This window comes from Leuresthes tenuis, unplaced genomic scaffold (genome assembly GCF_036924035.1).
Source record: "Leuresthes tenuis unplaced genomic scaffold, fLeuTen1.0.hap1 SCAF_9, whole genome shotgun sequence".
In the NCBI taxonomy this organism is placed as follows: Eukaryota; Metazoa; Chordata; class Actinopteri; order Atheriniformes; family Atherinopsidae; genus Leuresthes; species Leuresthes tenuis.
In genome coordinates this window covers 1,861,962-1,883,225 of record NW_027325363.1, presented here as the reverse complement: position 1 = coordinate 1,883,225, position 21,264 = coordinate 1,861,962, and the positions used below count along the sequence as shown (strand labels likewise).

At 45.0% G+C, this 21,264-nt stretch overlaps 1 protein-coding gene across 1 annotated transcript; it reads left to right on the top strand.

Moving 5' to 3' along the window:
• Nucleotides 1-20,387, top strand: dlc (deltaC). Its single transcript, XM_072391879.1, has 10 exons — nt 1-237; nt 1,317-1,565; nt 1,801-1,861; nt 2,602-2,859; nt 4,207-4,398; nt 7,562-7,731; nt 8,059-8,275; nt 16,161-16,902; nt 17,118-17,232; nt 19,094-20,387. The coding sequence occupies exons 1-10, from the start codon at nt 187-189 to the stop codon at nt 19,097-19,099; spliced, it is 2,061 nt and encodes a 686-aa protein (XP_072247980.1). The 5' UTR covers nt 1-186; the 3' UTR covers nt 19,100-20,387.
• Nucleotides 20,388-21,264: the final 877 nt, after the last annotated feature.

Genomic DNA, 21,264 nt, shown 5'->3' with positions numbered 1-21,264 from the left:
CGCTGCCGCCACAGTCCAGAGTTCAACAGCAGACAGGATTTCTGCAGCCTTCGACTTTCTTTTTGTCCGTCCACACCGCTGGCGCGCGCTGAGTCCCCCCGGGTTTCCTTGCTCCGTGTTCAGGTGACGCGCTTTGGATTTTACCTGCAGCGGACCCGCGGCTCTTTCTGCACCGGACGCTGCGACATGGCGCGCGTGTTGTTGCCGTGTCTCCTGCTGTTTGCTGCGGCGCAGACGGTGAGTCGCACTGACAGCACACTCACGGGAATTCATTTTAACCCGAGACCCGCGGAGGAGCGCGTGTTTAGTAGTGGCTTTCTGGGACGCGGACAGGTTTGGAGTTGTGCGCTTTTACGCGCAGGACGCTGAGCTCTTCCTGCGGCTTTACTTGCCCTAAACAGAGCTTAAAATATTAGTTTTTATTCAGGTTTATGGAGTTTATGGATATAAAACTGCAGACAGCTCTTCCGGCGGCTTTACTTACTCTAAACAGCACTTAAAATATTAGTTTTTATTCAGGTTTATGGAGTTTATGGATATAAAACTGCAGATAGCTCTTCCTGCGGCTTTACTTACTCTAAACAGAGCTTAAAATATTAGTTTTTATTCAGGTTTATGGATATAAAACTGCAGACAGCTCTTCCTGCGGCTTTACTTACTCTAAACAGAGCTTAAAATATTAGTTTTTATTCAGGTTTATGGATATAAAACTGCAGACAGCTCTTCCTGCGGCTTTACTTACTCTAAACAGAGCTTAAAATATTAGTTTTTATTCAGGTTTATGGATATAAAACTGCAGACAGCTCTTCCTGCGGCTTTACTTACTCTAAACAGAGCTTAAAATATTAGTTTTTATTCAGGTTTATGGATATAAAACTGCAGACAGCTCTTCCTGCGGCTTTACTTACTCTAAACAGAGCTTAAAATATTAGTTTTTATTCAGGTTTATGGATATAAAACTGCAGACAGCTCTTCCTGCGGCTTTACTTACTCTAAACGGAGCTTAAAATATTAGTTTTTATTCAGGTTTATGGATATAAAACTGCAGACAGCTCTTCCTGCGGCTTTACTTACCCTAAACAGAGCTTAAAATATTAGTTTTGATGTAGGTTTATGGAGTTTATGGATATAAAACTGCAGAAATTCAGATGTTTCTCAGATATTTGCAAGAATAAAATGTAAAAAAAAAAAGTACCCGCGATAATCCCCACCTTTTTCCATCAATACCTCAGTGGTTCTGCCTTTTCTGAGCCTTATTTTACTGCACTCTCAGTCTCACTGCCCGCTCTTTGTCCCCTTCTGCCCCCCCACTCCAGACCCTCTCCTCCGGAGTCTTCGAGCTGAAGATCGACTCCTTCACCAGCTCACGCGGCATCTGCCGCTACCAGTCCCAAGACTGTCAGATCTTTTTCCGCGTGTGCCTCAAGCACTCGCAGCACGTCATCAACCCGGAGCCGCCGTGCACATACGGAACCGCGCTCACCGAGATCTTCGGCGCCGACTCCAGCTCCAACTCCATCTCCGCGAGCGCGCCCATCAGGGTGCCGTTTCACTTCAAGTGGCCGGTAAGTGTCGGAAATCACAGCCTGCATGTTTCATGACCTGAAAGCCGAGGATTCAGCTACTTCTCTGGCAGGTTTTCCTCATAAAGGGAGGGAAACATAAGCAACATTACCGTCATGTTGCGGATTAAAGAAGCATTTATCATGTCAGATGACCTGCAAGACGCGCGCGCTCGCACGTCATTATAAATCACCTGATGAACGTGGTCACTGAAAATGATTTTCTGGTTATTTTCAGGGTACTTTCTCCCTGATCATTGAGGCCTGGAACGCAGAGTCTTCAGGTTTGGAGTCCACAGGTAAAAACGACGCTGCTGCAGTGCCGCAGTTTCACCGCCAGACGGCGACAGAAACACAGCATGCGCAGTTTCTCTTTTTTAGACTCACAGTTCAACGATGCAGACTTGTTTATGCTCTGTGGGAGTATTCAGGGGGGAAGTTTCCTTTAAATGTTGGAGAGAGCAGTAAACAAGGGCTCCTGTTGATTCTCTTCTGTTTTTTTAATACCCAATGCATTAAAACAACATTCTTTAATGATTCTTTAAGGAAAAAGCAGCCCCCTCTGTTCTCCAGGCTGCTTTTTCCTGATGACACCTCTGTGAAATGTTGCCATCAGATCTTTCTGAGGTCTCCTTTTCTTTCCTGTGAGCTCAGCTGAGCTGAAACCAAAAAAAAATCTGCTTCAGTTTTTGTGTTGCAGCAGATTCCAACTCTTTTATGAATCATTTCCAAGGCTAGAAACAAAATGAATACGAGGCCTTTTTTATGTGAAATGTTCATTTTTGTCGTAACAAATCAGAACGCTCGAGATTCTGGAGCTGATTTTTGCTCGCATCACGCTTTCAGAGACGGTCTGATGCTCAGAACTGTAAGGAGGGAATAAAACACATCTGGTCCCAGATGTGAACATGCGCCTCAGAGATCAGATACAGTGATAAACCGAGGCGGGTCACATGACTCCCGTGTTTACAGCTGCAGATACCAGTGAATATGATGTACAAAGGTTCAAGCAAAGCATTTTTCTCACCTGTTCATCCAGAGAACCAGAACAACCTCATCAGTCGGATGGCGACCCGCCGGAAGCTGGCGGTGGGGGACGAGTGGTCCCAGGACGTTCACTTTGGCAACCAGAGCGAGCTGCGCTACTCCTACCATGTGGTGTGCAACGAGTTCTACCACGGAGAGGCCTGCTCCGGGTACTGCCGGCCCCGCAACGACACCTTCGGCCACTACGACTGCGACGGCGAGGGCAAACGCCACTGCCTGGAGGGCTGGACGGGCGAGTACTGCTCGGACCGTGAGTGCTGCCACAGTTTCTAAAGTTTTACTCAGGATCATCTGAATGTGGATGAAACAGACCGAAAAGGTACCGAAACTCAGAGTTCTGTTGGTTCTGTTAGTGAGAAACACATAACTGGATCGGACTGGTGTTAATTATAAGGAGCCGGGCTGGAATTAGATTTGAATTATTCGTATTCAGATGAATTAATTGGGTTGAATTACAGAGAACAACTGGATCATGATTAATAGCAGTGGTACTGATCAGAAGGAATGAATTGATTGAATTACACTGAACTGGATCATGATTAATAGCAGTGGTACCGATCAGAAGGAATGAATTGATTGAATTACACTGAACTGGATCATGATTAATAGCAGTGGTACCGATCAGAAGGAATGAATTGATTGAATTACACTGAACTGGATCATGATTAATAGCAGTGGTACCGATCAGAAGGAATGATTTGACTGAATTCTAATGAACTGGATCATAATTAATAGCAGTGGTACCGATCAGAAGGAATGAATTGATTGAATTACACTGAACTGGATCATGATTAATAGCAGTGGTACCGATCAGAAGGAATGAATTGATTGAATTACACTGAACTGAATTCTAATGAACTGGATCATAATTCTGATCAGATTTAACTGGACTGAACCTGATTTGGACCCAGTTGTTCTGAATGAGAAACAGTTGCCCTCATGCTGCTCGTCTCAGGCCATTAAACAGAAGTTAACACTGTTGTCTTACAGTGCTGAGCCCCCCCCGGTTTCTCTCCAACGTTTCTACAGAAACCGGAGCGGGGGGGGGGGGGGGGTTAAAGAACGGGACTCTTGGCGCTTCGTGTTGTTTTTGTGCAGAATTGTTAACTCAAGCAGTCGTTAACGCCACCATCGGCCCTGGAAATAAAAAAGCTCTTCCAGCTTCTGCCGTGTTTGGCTCTGAGGTCTGGTCCCTTTGTTTTCAGCCCAACAATGGGCCCCCGGTCGGCCCCGGCCGGCCCCCGGCCTGCTGCCTTAACAGGGACACGCGCTGGAGCTTAACGTGCGCTGCCTTGCGTGAAAGGAGACGGCATGTGTTGCTTTTGTTGTGCGAGCCAGCTGCTCCGTTCAGTGCTTAACAAGCACTTGTAGGGAGGTGTGTGTGTGTGTGTGTGTGTGTGTGTGTGCATGTGTGTGTGTGTGTGTGTGCATGTGTGTGTGTGCATGTGTGTGTGTGTGTGTGCATGTGTGTGTGCATGAGGCCCTGAGAGGGGGTCCTGTTTTGTGAATCCAAGAACATGAGCCACACGCTTTTTGCACTCACACTGATATCTCCTTCCTCCCCCTTTCTCCCTTTCCCTCTCTTTCTTCCCATCAGCCATCTGTGCTCCCGGGTGCAGCGAGCAGCACGGCTTCTGCGAGTCGCCCAGGGAGTGCGTGTGCCGGCAGGGCTGGCAGGGCGAGCGCTGCGACGAGTGCAACCGGCACCCCGGCTGCCTCCACGGGACCTGCCAGCAGCCCTGGCAGTGCAACTGCAAGGAGGGCTGGGGGGGGCTGTACTGCGACCAAGGTGGGTTCAGGGCGTCACCCGCCTGCTGCTGCTCTGAAATGCAAGAAAGTGCCAGGATCTGTTTTAGGTTCTAACCTAAAGTCACTGCTTCATCCAAACCTGAACTCCAGCTTCAGTGAAACCTTCCTGCTCATGAACTCTGCTGTGAAGCATCACCAAAGGCTGCTGGGAAGGTGTCTGAAACTCTGGCAGGAAGTTAGTTGGATCCTCGTTCTAACAGCGTTCTTTAACCCGTTAAAGGGAACATCAGTTAAAAGCAGAAATGAGGTGGAGACAACAGGTTGGAGACAGTTGTTTCATACAAATAACATCCAGTTTCACCGTTAGCAGCAGCTGCTTGAATGATATTTAAGCTGTTTAAAGTGTACATTTTTATTCTTAAATTACACTTAAATACTGTCATTAGTGCAGATACAGTCCCGAGTTATTGTTCCAATATGGAAAGATAAGATGCAACAAAAACTAAAAACAGGAACCTGTTCATTTGTTTGAACCTTTAATTAACAGAAATAAGTCCAAAGAGCTGATTCTTTCTGACCAGCTTCACTGTATTCAGAACCAAAAGTAGGATCTGAAGCAGCAACACTCAGTGAAAGCTGCTCCAGACTCATGTTTCCATCCTTCAGCTTCCTTTAATGACTCTTTTTAAAGCTTCGGGAACAGAGTTTTTCACAGGAATCTGAGTCCATTCCTGCTGAATCCCAGATTCCAGCTGCTCAGCAGTCCCTGGTTGCTGTTGTCTGGTTCTCCTCTTCATGATGCTCCAACATCTGCAGCAGCAGACAGATGTGGCTGAGAACAGCTGGATGCTCTTTCTCAGCAGTTTTCCCCAGAAGCAGCTGAAACGTGGACTCATCTGCCCACAGAACACGTGTCCACTGTCTTTCTGTCCCTCTGAGATGAGCTGGAGTCCAGAGAACTGGGCCGTGGTTCTGCTCAGAGCTGATATATGGCTTCCTCCTGGTGTGATACAGCTTCGGCTCACATTTCTGCGTATATTACATCTTTTTCCTTTGCCAGTGATTTCATGTTTGCCCTCAGTCCTCTGAGAGCTACAACCTTCCAGTCCACCGCGCTGTTATCTCCAGTTTACCACTGATTAGACGAGCTGGTTATTTTTGACCGGACCTCACAGACAGTACAATCCATCGGTGTCAGTAAACGTCTGTTTCTGCACAGAAAAGGTGAGCAGCTGCAGCTATAAATACACACTGGGACTTTCCTTGTTGGAAAGACCAAACCTTTGGTGGAAGCTGCTTTTATACCCAATCCTGACACCCTCACCTGTCAGCAGGTAATCAGTGCCTCCATCCACAGGGTGCGAGCTGTCACTGAAATAGATGTGGGCGATATGATGATATTACAACGTAACGATCTGTCAAACTGCAGAGATCGTGGGATCGTCTCGGGCACATTCTATAAATTGCAGTTCTATGCTGATGCAGCGACGCACCAGACGTATTACGTCATCAACCTGACCGGCCAATCACAGCGAACTACGGGCAGTGACGCGCTTTCTTACCCGCCTCCTTGTTTGTGTGTGTAGCTGCATGGAGAGCTGTGGCTGAAAGCCAAACGGAGGAGTTGGTCGCTAAAAATGAATTCCACCTCCATTATATGGAATTGGTTTGGTTTCCGCAACTGATCAACTGCAAACAAATGTAATTTGCAAAGTTTGAACAGAAACGGTTCGCAGCTAGCGTAAACAGCAGCTAGCATAAGCGGCAGCTAGCAAAAGCAGCAGCTAGCGTAAGCAGCGGCTAGCATAAGCAACAGCTAGCGTTAGCAGCAGCTAGCGTAAGCAGCGGCTAACGTAAGCAGCAGCTAGCATAAGCAACAGCTAGCATAAGCAGCAGCTAGCTTAAGCAACAGCTAGCGTTAGCAGCAGCTAGCGTAAGCAGCGGCGTAAGACCGAAACAGACAACTTTAACACAGACATTTGACAAAGGCACTCCATAAATGACTGCCAGTAATGTCTTTGATTGATATTTTACTTTCTGTTACTACTTTATTAGAATGTCTGTTAAGAAAGCTTATTTGGGCTAAATTGTCTGTTTTTAATCTTTCAATTTAAGATCGTGATAAAAATCGAAATCATGATTTTATTTAAAAAAAATCATGATAAGATATTTTAGCCATATCGCCCACCCCTTAAACTGAAAGCTTTTATGAAGTCCGCCGTAAGCTGTGATGTCAGACAGCGGCCTCCATCATCATCATCATCAAAGCGCCTGAATCTAAATTTAAACCTGAATTTAAAGCATTGTTCTGTCCCAGGAACACTGAAGCTGAAGCTGAACAGCAAGGGTCAAGAAACAGTTCAGGCAACACTTTAAGTGTTTTTTCACATTTATGTTTAGTAGTTAAGCAGAAGTTTTAATTTTAAGCGATAAAGAGGTTTCAGAGCAGCAGGAAAGGCATCAAATGCTAAATCTGTTCAGATCTGTTCAAAGGACAGAGCCGGAGTAGAGCAAGGACGGGAACCCTGAGTTCAGGTGTGACACGTGTTAGGGAGGAGTCAGAAGCTCCTTCCACCGCCGTTGAACCACAGAAGTTCTTGTCAGGTTTGGACCCTCATTGAGCTCCTCCTCAGATCAAAGGAAAAACACATTCCTCTGAACATGGGTCAGGACTCTGATCCGTTACTCTGATCAGGACTTTGATCAGGATCAGGACTCTGGGTCAGGACTCTTTAAGAATAAAAACGTTCACGTTAAACAGCTTAAATATCATTCAAGCAACTGCTGCTAACGGTGAAACTGGATGTATTTGTATGAAACAACTGTCTGATCATTAATCAATAACCCATTCGTATTGATCTGTGTTTTATAGTTTCAAAAGGGGACGAAACCTCCAGAGTTTTAGGTTTGAAGTCAAAGGAGCGACAGAAAACACCAAGCCTTGATTATTTGTTGAATTTGTGTTTTACAGACCAAACATCCTCATTTTGTTGTCTATTTCTTGCTGTTCGCTGGCCTCTGATACGGGATATTACAGTTATTACAGTAATCCCATCAGCCAGCGTTAGGATGGTTCATTAGATGTTGATTCAGCAGCTTGCAGAGGGTTAAAGGTCGGCCTTGTTATTGTTTTTCAGTTCATTTATTGGCTGTGGCGGACACAAACTCTTACAGACTGTTCAACAACGTCTCTCTCATTTCAGACCTGAACTACTGCACCAATCACAAGCCGTGCCAGAACGAAGCCTCGTGCACCAACACCGGCCAGGGCAGCTACACCTGCACGTGCCGACCCGGGTTCTCCGGCAAGAACTGCGAGATCGAGACCAACGAGTGCGACAGCAACCCCTGCAAGAGCGGCGGCAGCTGCAAAGTACGCCACTCTGAGATTATCCATGTGAAGCAGCCTTTAAATGTTCAGATTCCTGAAAACACTGATCTGCCAGACCGTCAGAACCACCTGCCTGAAACCGCGCAGGTGGGCCTCATGTGGCCTAAATGACCCATCAGCTCCCAGCTGGTCCTCCTGGTGCTGTGGGCTGCAGGTCTGGTGGGTCAGATGTGGTTCGTCCTGCTTTAGTTTGGACCCACGGTTCCCCAGCAGAGCATTGTCAGAAGATGATGGATGTTGTTCACCTGTTGGTGGTTCTTGTGCTCTGTGAGGTCCGTTTCCCCTCCTCATCATGTTCTTTTCCTCCAGGATTTGGTGAATGATTATTCCTGCGCGTGCCCTCAGGGTTTCTACGGGAAGAACTGCGAGGTCAGCGACATGACGTGTGCAGACGAGCCGTGCTTCAACAGAGGGACTTGCATGGAAAAAGACACCGGCGGGTACAGCTGCCTCTGCCCGGCCAGCTACACGGGCTCCAACTGCGAGAAGAGGATCGACAGATGCAGCAGCAACCCCTGCGCTAATGGTACAGATCACCTGTAGCCCACTTCATTCATAAAATCAGCTGGAGCTCCGTTAGATCACACGCCAACAGTGTGGAGGTTCTGTCTGATTTTTGCAATCAGCACAAAATAAAGCCCACTTACAAGATTACCAGCTTCAGTTCAGTTAATGACTTATGGGGTCATGAATGTCTATTAATAGTAAACACAGACCAAAAGTAACAGAAAAAGGTTTGTAGAGCTTCAGATCTGATAGCAGATAGGAGAGATTCTACACAGACCTGTACTGGGACCACTTCATCCACACGCCCCCCTGCAGCACAGTTTATTCACTCCGGTAAGAACGTCCATCTTACTCAAAGTCGTCAAAATCTGATAAATATCCTGCCATGTTGCACAAAACTATCAGCAGCAAACTCTGTGTGAAGTTAGCCGACTGTCACAGAGCACGGAGTGAATAAACTGTGCTGCAGGGGGGCGTGTGGATGAAGTGGTCCCAGTAGAGTGCCTGTGTAGAAATCCCTCCGTTAGCTCTCCTATAGCTGCAAGTAGCCACATAACAGCAGCTATGAGCTAACAGAGCTATGAGCTAACAGAGCTATGAGCTAACAGAAGCTATGAGCTAACAGAGCTATAGCACACGTTCATTCATTCATTCTTCTTAAAGTATTGGTGAAATAAAGACAGATAATGCCTTATTTAGAGGCTGCATCCTCTAAGCCCCGTTCACTCCGTTATATGGATCTCCAGTTATCTAAATATCTTCCGAAGGACGCCGACTTTCACCAAACTGTTCTCAGTGAGTAGATGAACGTATTTCATGCCAGAAATAAGGTTTAAAAATACCAGAGTTCCCCTTTAAAGGGCTCTTAGCTCTTGGCTTTTTCACCTTGGGGTGACCTTTAACCTTTAGCATACTAACTGAGGCCTGTAGAGTCTGAGATGTAGCTCTGGGCTTTTTCACCTTGGGGTGACCTTTAACCTTTAGCATGCTAACTGAGGCCTGTAGAGTCTGAGATGTAGCTCTGGGCTTTTTCACCTTGGGGTGACCTTTAACCTTTAGCATGCTAACTGAGGCCTGTAGAGTCTGAGATGTAGCTCTGGGCTTCTTCACCTTGGGGTGACCTTTAACCTTTAACATGCTAACTGAGGCCTGGAGAGTCTGAGATGTAGCTCTGGGCTTCTTCACCTTGGGGTGACCTTTAACCTTTAACATGCTAACTGAGGCCTGGAGAGTCTGAGATGTAGCTCTGGGCTTCTTCACCTTGGGGTGAACTTGCTGGGACGTCCACTCCTGGGAAGATTGACAGCTGTCCTGAATGTTTTCCACTTGTGAATAATCTTTCTCTCTGTAGAATGATGGACTCCAGATAGTCTGGAAATGGCCTTATAACCCTTCCCAGACTGATGGGCAGCAGCAGCTGCTTCTCTGAGATCATTGCTGGTGTCTTTCCTCCTTGGCATCGTGTTAAACACACACCTGAAAACTGACAGAAATGATTTTTTATCCTCTCCTGATATATGAAACAGCAGAATTTTTCAGGTTCACTGAGCTGCTTTTATTTAAAACTATTTAAAATAACTGCCGCTAAAACCTTTTCTATTAGATATTTTAGACCCTGTGTTTGTGAAAATGATTCGAAACATTAAGACAATAAGCCCAATAAGTGGCCTGAAAGGCTGTTTGTTCTTTATTTGGTGAAAACAGTGCAACAGTTGAATCTTAACTGGGTTTTTTGTTAGACTTTGACTTTGACTGGTCATCTGAGAACAGGTCAGAAAACTGGCTGATTTACACCTAAATGTACCTAAAGGTTGCCGGCTGGTATTTCAGGCCCCTGCTAACCTCTCACCTGCTCTTTATCATTGAGTCAGAGCTGCTTTGTAAAGTCAGATCAGAGCTAATGTCACACAGTAGCTTTGTCTGGAACATTTTTCTCCCACTCATGGACACGAGGAGAGGACAAATTAACCAAGAAACAGGCTGTAAGTTGAGTGAAATTCATCAGGCTTTTGTTATTAAGTCAAAGGAAGCACACGGACTCAGTAGAAGTTTGAAGTTCTTTGCTGGCCGGTCAGTTTGGATGGGGAGGAGGTGCACGGGAGGCTGGAAACAGGCAGCTGGAGGAGGCAGGCAGCGGTGGGTTCAAGTTGGTTCAAACCAGGTGACGATAAATCTAAAGCGCAGGAGAAAACTGAAGGAGGGCAAACAGACTCAGGAACAAGTTTGTCTGAGAGCCAACTTGTCTAACAGGAAGATGAAGATAAGATAAGGAGATGTTGACAGGTTGATGTGCTGTTTAACGCCAGAGAAACTCTGAAATGGTGTTTTTTATTAGGATCTCATGCACAAACCAACCACTTCGTGTTGGTTTGAAGCAGTTTTACCTGCATAAGATGTCAGATAAGAGCTGAGGGGACCTCTCCAGCCCCAGAGACCCTGTTCTAGCTCTGAGTAGCAGCTGCAGAAAGGAAGTGATCCGCTCTGAGTCTTTGTTTTAAGCTCTGGATGGAGGCAGAATTAGCTGAATGTGGGATCTAAAACCTCACTGTGATGGGAGCCCAGACTCAAACTCTTCCAGGTTTCAGACGCCTTTCGTGTGAAGCTTTTTATTCTAAACTCTCCCTGACAGGATCTACCTGCTGCAGGTGTGCAGCTCGGCTTTATGCCACGGTTCACTCGGTCCACCATCGTGTGTTTTTGCAGGCTTTTCCTCACACAGCCTGTTTCTGTGACCCTGTAGTTTGGGCAGCTCAGCGGTAGCTTTATGTTGCCCTGTTGTGAGCCTGTTCAACCTGAGGGTTTAAACTGTTTAAACCAGTTAATCCTTCATTTATTAAAATGCACCACCAGTGTCTAAAGCTTCACTTCATGCCTCGTTGTTGGAGTTTCACCTGAACTTAAAGAGATTTGCAGTCTTTGCTGTTTCTGGAGGCTGCAGTTGTGAAGCTGAGAAGTTTCTTTTCTGACCGACTTCACTGTATTTAGAAGGTATTTAGAATCTGATGCAGCAGCAGAAAGTTGTTCTGGAGTTTCCCATCGTGTTCCACCAGCTTCCAGGATCCAGTCCTGCCACCCTCACCTGTCCCCAGGTGGGTTCCTGGTGACATTTGTTTCTAAACACGACGAAAGTCACTGAGAATCATTTCTTTGGGCAGATTTAGGCGTTTGGTGGCGTTCGAGAACGTCAACAGAAACGCGTTAAATCTCTCCCGGTGGGTCTTGGTGCAGCATTTTTAAAAGGAACCCTTCTCTGGGAACCGATCTGAAGCACAGTTTTCAGGCTGTGCACAGCTGGAATAAGACCAGTCACATGATCAGCGGCAGAAAGGACGTCTGAGCTGCAACACGACTTATAATTAGCCCTAAAAATGGGTCAATCACTGTCCTTCTAATCAATGATGCATCTTTAGATTAACGGTGGACTGACCTGTCAAAGCAGGCTGGATGTTTTTAGCAGTTTTTAGCAGTTTTTAACTAAAGATACCATGAATAAGAGAGAGTAGTGCAGGAGTGGATGCATGTTACATGGAGTCTGTTCGATCTTTGAGGCAGAAATCAGAAAGTTGAGCTGGATTCTATCTTCCAGGAGCAGCTTTTCCCGTTTATGCTTCGATGTGATTGATGGACCGGGTTAGTCAGCAGAGGAATCGGTCGTAGCTTCAGCTGGAAGCCTCAGATGTGATCAGACATGACTCAGCAGGTCAGCCGTGACATCAGCGATGACAGAAGAAGAAATTCAAGCGGTTTATGTTTCAGCTGATGAAGCATGAAGGGAACGTATTAAAGGAATGTTACACCCAATATAAGTCTCTTAAAAGCAGAGCTGGCAGAGCGTTTGGGACCCAGCCGCTCGGGGGGTAAAGTTAGAAATCTGCAGCAGAGCACAGGGATGTTGGTGTGCTGGATGAACTCCTGAAGCAGGAGCTTCTCAACATGTCTCATCACCTCCCGTCTGCCAACACAAACAATGCTGTGGCCTTTTTGCCGGCTCTATAAACACCATTTACTCGCCCCGCCATCTCCGGCAGGAATCCGGCTCTGGCAGCGGCTCTCGGCCCGACAGGACCGGGCCGATCCACGGCTCATGTGCAGCAAGATCTCAGCAGATAACCCTGAAAACCGGTTTGCTTTATGTAAATACAGCTCCAGTGTGTTGCAAGAGAAAGCTCAGAGTTTCTTCCATTTAGCTGTTATAAATACGTTTCCAAGGACAGAAACTTCACCTTCACTCATAGCTAATCAGTCATAATCAGCACAAAGTCCAATCTAAAGGCTGTTTAATGCTTTCCGTGTGTCCATAATCATGGACATGAGTCCACATGATTTAGGTTTAAGCAGATCTGCCTGCAGACGTTTTACCTGGAAAAAATGGATGCTTGCTTGGAGGAAATGAACTGTTTCCCACATCTTTATGATGCATGATTACAAGGCTGTAAACGACTTAAATCCTTCCTAAGAAACCTTGAGTTACCTTGAGGGAACTCCAGCTGTTCCACGTGAGGAATAATCAGTGACAGGGCGCTGCAGCCCAAGCTTTGTAGAGCCCTGCGGGTGATTTGTGGATTTAAAGTGAGAGACCTCAGTAAAACAAAGAGAGTGAGGAAAAGCCAACATGAGACAGCAGGTAGAGCTCAAACGAGGAAAGGTTTAGACATTTAAAGCAATCAGAGTAAAACATTATCCTCTACAGAAGGCAGCTGAAAACCAACAGCGTAAATGAATGGATTCAGGATTCTCAAAAGATTTCTGCACCTCATCTCCTGAAAGTCTGATTCCTGGAATCAATAGAAAAGACTTTTCATGACAGATGAACAGGTCTCAGACTACATTTTTCTAAGTTTTTTAAAGTTCTGCTGCTCTCCATCAGGAATTAAATGAACCCTGAAGTATGTTGAGTGAAGTTTGAACAAGTTTTAGGTCTTAAAAAGGTGATTTTCACGTAGCATTGTGATGGAAACTGAAAACAGAGAGTACCTGGAAAAAGGCCTCAGTTAGCATGCTAAAGGTTAAAGGTCACCCCAACGTGAAGAAGCCCAGAGCTACATCTCAGACTCTACAGGCCTCAGTTAGTATGCTAAAGGTTAAAGGTCACCCCAAGGTGAAAAAACCCAGAGCTACATCTCAGACTCTACAGGCCTCAGTTAGCATGCTAAAGGTTAAAGGTCACCCCAAGGTGAAAAAGCCCAGAGCTACATCTCAGACTCTACAGGCCTCAGTTAGTATGCTAAAGGTTAAAGGTCACCCCAAGGTGAAAAAACCCAGAGCTACATCTCAGACTCTACAGGCCTCAGTTAGCATGCTAAAGGTTAAAGGTCACCCCAAGGTGAAAAAGCCCAGAGCTACATCTCAGACTCTACAGGCCTCAGTTAGCATGTTAAAGGTTAAAGGTCACCCCAAGGTGAAAAAGCCCAGAGCTACATCTCAGACTCTACAGGCCTCAGTTAGCATGTTAAAGGTTAAAGGTCACCCCAAGGTGAAAAAGCCCAGAGCTACATCTCAGACTCTACAGGCCTCAGTTAGCATGTTAAAGGTTAAAGGTCACCCCAAGGTGAAAAAGCCCAGAGCTACATCTCAGACTCTACAGGCCTCAGTTAGCATGTTAAAGGTTAAAGGTCACCCCAAGGTGAAGAAGCCCAGAGCTACATCTCAGACTCTACAGGCCTCAGTTAGCATGTTAAAGGTTAAAGGTCACCCCAAGGTGAAAAAGCCCAGAGCTACATCTCAGACTCTACAGGCCTCAGTTAGCATGTTAAAGGTTAAAGGTCACCCCAAGGTGAAAAAGCCCAGAGCTACATCTCAGACTCTACAGGCCTCAGTTAGCATGTTAAAGGTTAAAGGTCATGACAGCACAGTTAGAAAAAGACTGAACAAGGATGGCTTGTTTGGAAGGGCTGCAGGAGAAAGCCTCTTCTCTCTAAAAAGAACATGGCAGCACAGCTTAGGTTTGCAAAGCTGCATCTGAACAAAGCTCAAGACTTCTGGAACAATGTCCTTTGGACAGACCAGAGCAAAGTGGAGATGTTTGGTCCTAATGCACAGCAGCACGTTTGGAGGAAACCAAACACAGCAGATCAGCACAAACACCTCATACCAGCTGTCAAGCACGGTGGTGGAGGGCTGATGATCTGGGCTGGTTCTGCAGCCACAGGACCTGGGCACCTTGCAGTCATTGAGTCCACCATGAACTCCTCTGGATACCAAAGTATTCTAGAGTCAAATGTGAGGCCATCTGTCCCACAGCTAAAGCTGGGCTGAAACTGGCTCATCAACAGGACAAAGATCCCAAACACAGCAGCAGATCTACAGCAGAATGTGGGAAAAAGAGAAGAATCAAGGTGTTGCAACGGTCCAGTCAGAGTCCAGACCTCAGCCTGACTGAGATGCTGTGGTGGGACCTTAAGAGAGCTGTGCAGAAACCAAAGCTGCAAACCTCAATGAGCTGAAGCAGCGCTGGAGAGAAGAGGGCCGAGATTCCTCCAGAACCATGAGAGAGACTGATAACGTCCCACAGGAAACCATCACTGCAGCTCACTGCTGCTGAAGCTGCTGGATCAGGGGTTCACTTAGTTTTACACTCACTGCTGCTGAAGCTGCTGGATCAGGGGTTCACTTAGTTTTACACTCACTGCTGCTGAAGCTGCTGGATCAGGGGTTCACTTAGTTTCACACTCACTGCTGCTGAAGCTGCTGGATCAGGGGTTCACTTAGTTTTACACTCACTGCTGCTGAAGCTGCTGCTGAAGCTGCTGGATCAGGGGTTCACTTAGTTTTTGTTACTTTTTCACTGAAGATTCTTAGGAACCTGTTGTCTGTTTTATATCCAGTCAGAATTAGACGGATAATCAGGGTCAGAAAAGGCATCCCGGTGTACATTTTCAGGTCTTACATTCAACACAGTCACTGTTTTCCGGCTGAGTGGAGTCTTCCAGTCGAGTCCTCACTTCACCCTCAGGACCTCATTAGCGTGTAGGAACTATTTCCTGCTTATCTTCAATCTGCAGTCATTCCAGCCTCTCAGTGAGCCTGATGCTTGCAGCTCTGCTCTGTTTGCAGTATTGCAACACAGCAGCTGCACTAATCCAAATATGGAGCTGTTTTTACACGGTTTAGCCTCTCCTCTCAATGCTTTATAGTGAGTTCCTCTGTACTGACTCGTCATGTGACTTCCCAGTGATGGAAAACAAATGCTCAGGGTGTTTTTAATTACACACATTTCTGTTCTGACGTGTGGCCTCAGTTCAAAAACAACGTTTTATCTCGCTGTCAGACCTTCAGTCCAGATGGAGTCTTTTTCTGGGATTTCTTTTGTTTCTCTGAAGAGTCTTGATGACTTTTTTTGACCTACTTTGAAACCATCCCATACACCACATGAATCTATTTATCTTTGAGTACTCGCCTCTAATCTTAGTCGTGCAGTATTGAAAACTTCAGATTGGACACGCTGCCTGTCAGTCAAAGCTAATCCAAAACTAGTCTGATCAGGGAACTCTGGCGTTCCCCAAGGCGCGATTCTGGGTCCTCCATTTTCAAGTTTTCAAGCCATTGCGTCAAATAATACCATAAACATGTCATATTTCAGTGTGTTCCAGATAATCATCAAAGACAATGAGCACCATCTCTTAAAAGACCATTTTTCAGAGTACAGCTTCCACTTTTTCATCCATTTGGTTCCGATGCAGCGTTTCCGATCATTCGTTTCGAGACTCGCAAATAATGATTCTTTGTTTTCTTTGACAGTCAGTAAATTATTCTCATTTCAGGTGTGTAGTTTCCTTAGAGGCTAAGGGATGAATTGATTAAAGAATGCACGGTTAAAGCGTTGAACACACCTGATGAATGTCTCAAACTCAAACGTTTGGCCTCCAGTTTGTCGTTGACTAACTCCAGTCCCCTCCTCTGTTCAGGTGCTCAGTGTTTGGACCTCGGTAACCGTGTCATGTGCCGCTGCCGGCCGGGCTTCACCGGCTCTCGCTGTGAGACCAACATCGATGACTGCGCCAGCAGCCCCTGTCGCAACGCCGGCACTTGCATAGACGGCATCAACGACTTCACCTGCACGTGCACTCTGGGCTTCACCAGCAAGGACTGCTCGGTGCGCACCAGTCCCTGCGACCAGTTTCCCTGCAACAACGGCGGAACATGTTACACCCACTTCACCGGGCCTGTGTGCCAGTGTCCGCCGGACTTCATGGGTGCGCGCTGTGAGTACTTTGTCTACGGGCCTACCCCAGACTCTCCAAAACCCACAAATGAAGACGTCTCTCCGGCGCTGATTGCTGCTGTCGCATTCGGTTTGGTGACTCTGGCTTTGCTGGTGTGCGCCGCCGCCCACATTCTGCGGCAGCTCCGCCGGGGCAGGCAGCTGGCGGCCATTTCCACGTCAGTGAAGAACGATCTGGAGACGGTGAACAACCGCAATGCTGTTATCGGCGGAGGAGGACCCAACAACGGGAGCTTGCCAGGAGCACCGCTGGGTAGCCTGAGGGAGAAGGAGGCCTTCCTCATCCCTGGAGGTCAGCTTAAGGTGTCCAATAAGGATGCAGCGCTGGTGGAGAAAGGCGGCGACATGTCCCTGTTTAAAAACAAAATGGCAGACTGTAATCTGGCGAAAGAGGAGCAGCGCCTGGAAAAGAACAAGTTTGACCTGTAAGGCCATGCTGATTTGACGGTTTGATGGCTCTGTGTGTGTTTTTGTGCTTTTTTCCTTCTGTGCTTCTCTGTTCTGTGAAGGCAAGTGTCAGCGTGTTTATTCTCCTTCACCTTATTTGCCCAGCATTTCCCACTCCCCCGCAAAGTATTTCTGTCAAATTCGCCTTTGTTAATGCTGCTGAATCAACCTTTTTTCTCTTTTGCTCAAACAGTAAGAAATGTGACTCATCCATCATCGTCCCTCCTCTGACTTTTGCAAAGGAGAGTCTGTATCATCCGGTGTTCATCATCCCAGAGCAGATGGAGCAGTGTGTGTTTGCCACCGAGGTGAGGCTCTAACAATGAGTTTGGTCCATCAGGGGCTCGTCACATCTCCACTTTCTTACATTTATCTGCAACATCTTGGTGAAAAATGAACACAACTGGACAGAAACGAATGTTTTTATCCAGTCCAAACGATACCATCAGAGCTAAAGGTGGTCAAACTAAAGTTTAGCCATGATCTGGTTCCAGCTTATCAGCAGAAAGGAAACGTTCTCGTTAGCCTGCTGCTGTTCCCCTTCTGGCAGAAGCAGCTCAGCCCCACATCAGTGTGTGCTTACAGGCATCATCGGGTGCAGCAGAATCAGCTTAATGATGACAGCGTTAAACTGCCAGGTTCCTCTGGCTCGACCTTCTGCACGTGACCCGTTTTATATTAAACTATATTGATCTGTTCAGAGCATAAAACAAAAGTTTAGATCAATTTAACTCTCTTAAATCTCTAATTATCACTCAATTTAAGTAGCTTTTACAAGCGAGTCTGCTGAAAAACCTTCTGATCTGAATACCAGCTGATCTCAGAACCAGTGTGCCGTCCAATCAGATTCCCACGGGCCGTTCTCGTGCCAGCCAATCACAAGTTTCTATGTATATGTATATTAAATTATGGGGATGTATTGTGATAATTTTGGGTTTAAGATAAAAAAAATAAAAGCCCGTTACGGTAATGAACTTTAAGGTTGAAATGTTGTCATAAAATATAGAGCAATCCATCAAATGCAATGACAACAGTAGTCCTACAATTAGTACATACCACAGTTTTATATATAATACAGAAGTTTGATTGTTTTAGTAGTTTAGTCGATCAAATCCTTACAGACACGTCAAAATGCAATTTCGTGAGAATCACCCAACAGTGCTCTGATATGAGAGAGGTTAGGGGTTAATACTGTAATGATGCGTTCTTTTGGAGCTGGAAAGTAAGAATTTCCAAGTTTCATCCAGATAAAAACCAAAGAAAACATCACACAAAGTTATATTTTTAGCTGCTAACTCAGATAAGGTTCATCAACCCCAATAATGTTGTAAATTCATCATATTTCCACTTTATTCTTGATCTCAGAGAACAGAAGTCTTTTTCCTCACTTTGTGCATCAAATGCATGGAGATAAAAAGATATATTCAGTTCTAGGTCCTGACACATTGAATGCAACAGTGGACTCCATAGAGGACACATGCCACTGAGGCTGGAGTTGCAGGTCTGTGCCGGTTCTGTACTGAACTGAGAGGTCCCAGACTAGTGCTATGCAGCACTTTCCTTCCTTCGTAATCAATACTTTTTCAACCTTTGATCAGATCATCAAAATTCATCATCCCTCACAGTCGATTCAGACTGATTTTTTGGTGTTTTTTCCACTATTGTTGTGTATTTCCATTGTTTGTAGAACCTGAAACTTTTCCTTGTTTCCTTGTTATTTCAAACACGGACCTCAGCTGAGGCTCATTATATATATATATATATATATATATATATATATATATATATATATATATATAGTATTATATATATATAATACTATATATATATATATATAATACTATAAATATTGATGCAAATCGAGCTTTTTATCCAAAACTATGTCCAAGTGAGGGATTTATACGAAGTATAAAAAGCTTTTAGCTCAGATTAATCTTTAAATATGCAACCTATTTATTGTAGCTGTACCATATTGTTCCGTGTATTGACACCTTTAATCGTCTGGATTGGATCCATTGGGGTTAATAAACCCATTTTCCTTTTTTGACTTTGAAATCTGAAGCTGCAGCATTGCTGAGGCTGAATGAACAGCTTCTGTTCTGCTGTTTTACACTGAGATGTGATCACATACGCTGATGACTAAGCTCTGTTTCTGTGTGTCATTCTCAGGTATAACCCTGAGATTTCAGACCGTCAGCGGAGGAACTTTCATGCTGAGGGCCTGAAACCCCAGATACTCCCAGAGGATCTATTCTACACACGAGTCTTAATTTAATATTTATTACTGCTGCTCAATGGAGAGAAACAAAAACAAATGACTTTTATTCTGCTTTGATACTGACGAAAATGAGAGAAAAGAGGAAATACCGAATGTCCCGCATCATTTGCACTATTTATCTTTTTTATACTTTAAATCTTAATATAATGTTCGGTCTGAACGTTGTTTGGATTTGAAACAAAAGACACGAATCGTCCTCCAATCTGAAAGCAAGGTGCCTTAGCTTTGCTCCCGATTTACTGAGGCAACCTTGACCCGTAGAGTTTGACTATCGGGTGCCAATCAAATCATCCGAGGAGCTGCTGTCAGTAACGGGAGTGGAGACATCTATAAAAGGTCAATAACCTGAATCTGAACCACAGCTGTTTCAGCTGACCTCTGACCCGGAGAGTTTGTGATTGGCTCTCCATCATCACGCCGTCCATTTGATCTTATCTCTTTGGTTTCTTTGGGGATCAAATATCGAGTCTGTTGGAAGAGCAACTCTTAGAGTCACCGTCCAAACCTTTAAACTCTGAAGTGCCTCCTAGGAAAACAGCTGCAGGACTTTAAAGCCAGCTTCAGAACAAGTGGAAGGAAGGCAGCGTTTTTTATTCCTAACCAACCTGAGCCTGCCTCCTTTCTGTTCCCTTTCCTTCACCACTTTGTCCTAGCGTCTGATTCAGATTGAATCAGCTTTCAGGTAAATCTGTACAATCCTTCCGCTCATGAACAGATAATCTGTTATATATAAGCCTGTCGTCTCGGGGTCCAGCAGAGCGAGTTTAATCAGCTTTTATTCCTGTGACCGCACCTGTCGTACGTTGTAAAAAAGTTTCTTTCTGATGCCTTTTCCCAGTTTTACCAGCAGGTAAACAAGCTTTTTTATACTCGAAAGAAAGAAAGAATCACCTTTATAACAGTGAAGGACTCCAAAGAGAGTTTTTATTCCTTCTTTTTTTTAAATATTCCATTTGATACCAAAAATACGTGTCATTCCTGTGTAGCGATGTCTTTGTGCTGTCTCTGTTAATTTAAGAAAACAATGCAATGTGTACATATCCTCCAAAAGACAGCTTTCTATTTAATTTAGCCTCCTGTAAATAATTTTGTATTTATGGAAGAGAATTGTATATATGTGCTTGTTATTGTGCCTAATGTCTCAGAATCAAGAAATATATATTTTTCATAAATGAATTAGAAACTCTTCTTCTTCTTTTGGCTGTTATTTCTGTTCCATTCGACTGCATCAAACACCATCCTTTCATATCCTGAATACTGGCCTGAAGGTCCTGTGTTGTCACAGCGTTTTCTGCTGTTCGGTTACCGGTGAGATTGAGGAATTGAGTTAAAATGATGTTAATTAAATCCAGCGTCCAGTTTTCAGGGCCGATATAATCACAGTTATCAACACAAAAAGCACAATAACGCTCTAGCTGTAGCTTTTGTGTGTTATTTTAATGGATATATTCACATTTTTCATCTAAAAAGTGAAGCCTATAATAAGATTTATTGCTGTCAGCGAGCTAATCTGCTCTGATTGGTCAGATATCTTTCTATATGTAACTGTTCAGGTGATTTATTGTGAAGGGAAATCATATTTAAACGGATTCACAATAATATTACCACAGTAAAAAGAAGTCACTGCTGGGCAAAGGGTGACATATTGGGCATTTAAACAACACTTAATTCGATTGTTACTGAACTGAAATGATGGATTACGTGTTTATGAGGCCTTTTACATGCTGGACAACAAAGGAATTAGTTACACAGCAACATCTGGCTTTTGTGTACAGTGGGAAAAGTACACAAAAGCCAGATGTTATCGGATGATTCAGCAGGAGCACATCTGTTTGCTCCATTTCTAAAAGAATGCTCGAAGCTGTGTTTTAGGCAAAGAAACCTTGTTGCTTCTGTCTCTAACCTCAGAAACTCTGCGTGATTTCAGGGGATAAAGGTGAAAGATGCGTTTACTGACCCTGTCCCAGAGGTGAAAGATGCGTTTACTGACCCTGTCCCAGATGTGAAAGATGCGTTTACTGACCCTGTCTCAGAGGTGAAAGATGCGTTTACTGACCCTGTC

What these genes read in the sequence shown, in the direction of transcription:
- dlc (XM_072391879.1), top strand. Translation starts at nt 187, where the DNA reads ATGGCGCGCGTGTTGTTGCCGTGTCTCCTGCTGTTTGCTGCGGCGCAG. An exon ending in CGTTTCACTTCAAGTGGCCG is followed by an intron (nt 1,566 to 1,800) that starts GTAAGTGTCGGA and finishes GGTTATTTTCAG; the next exon opens with GGTACTTTCTCCCTGATCAT. An exon ending in GAAAAGAACAAGTTTGACCT is followed by an intron (nt 16,903 to 17,117) that starts GTAAGGCCATGC and finishes TTGCTCAAACAG; the next exon opens with TAAGAAATGTGACTCATCCA.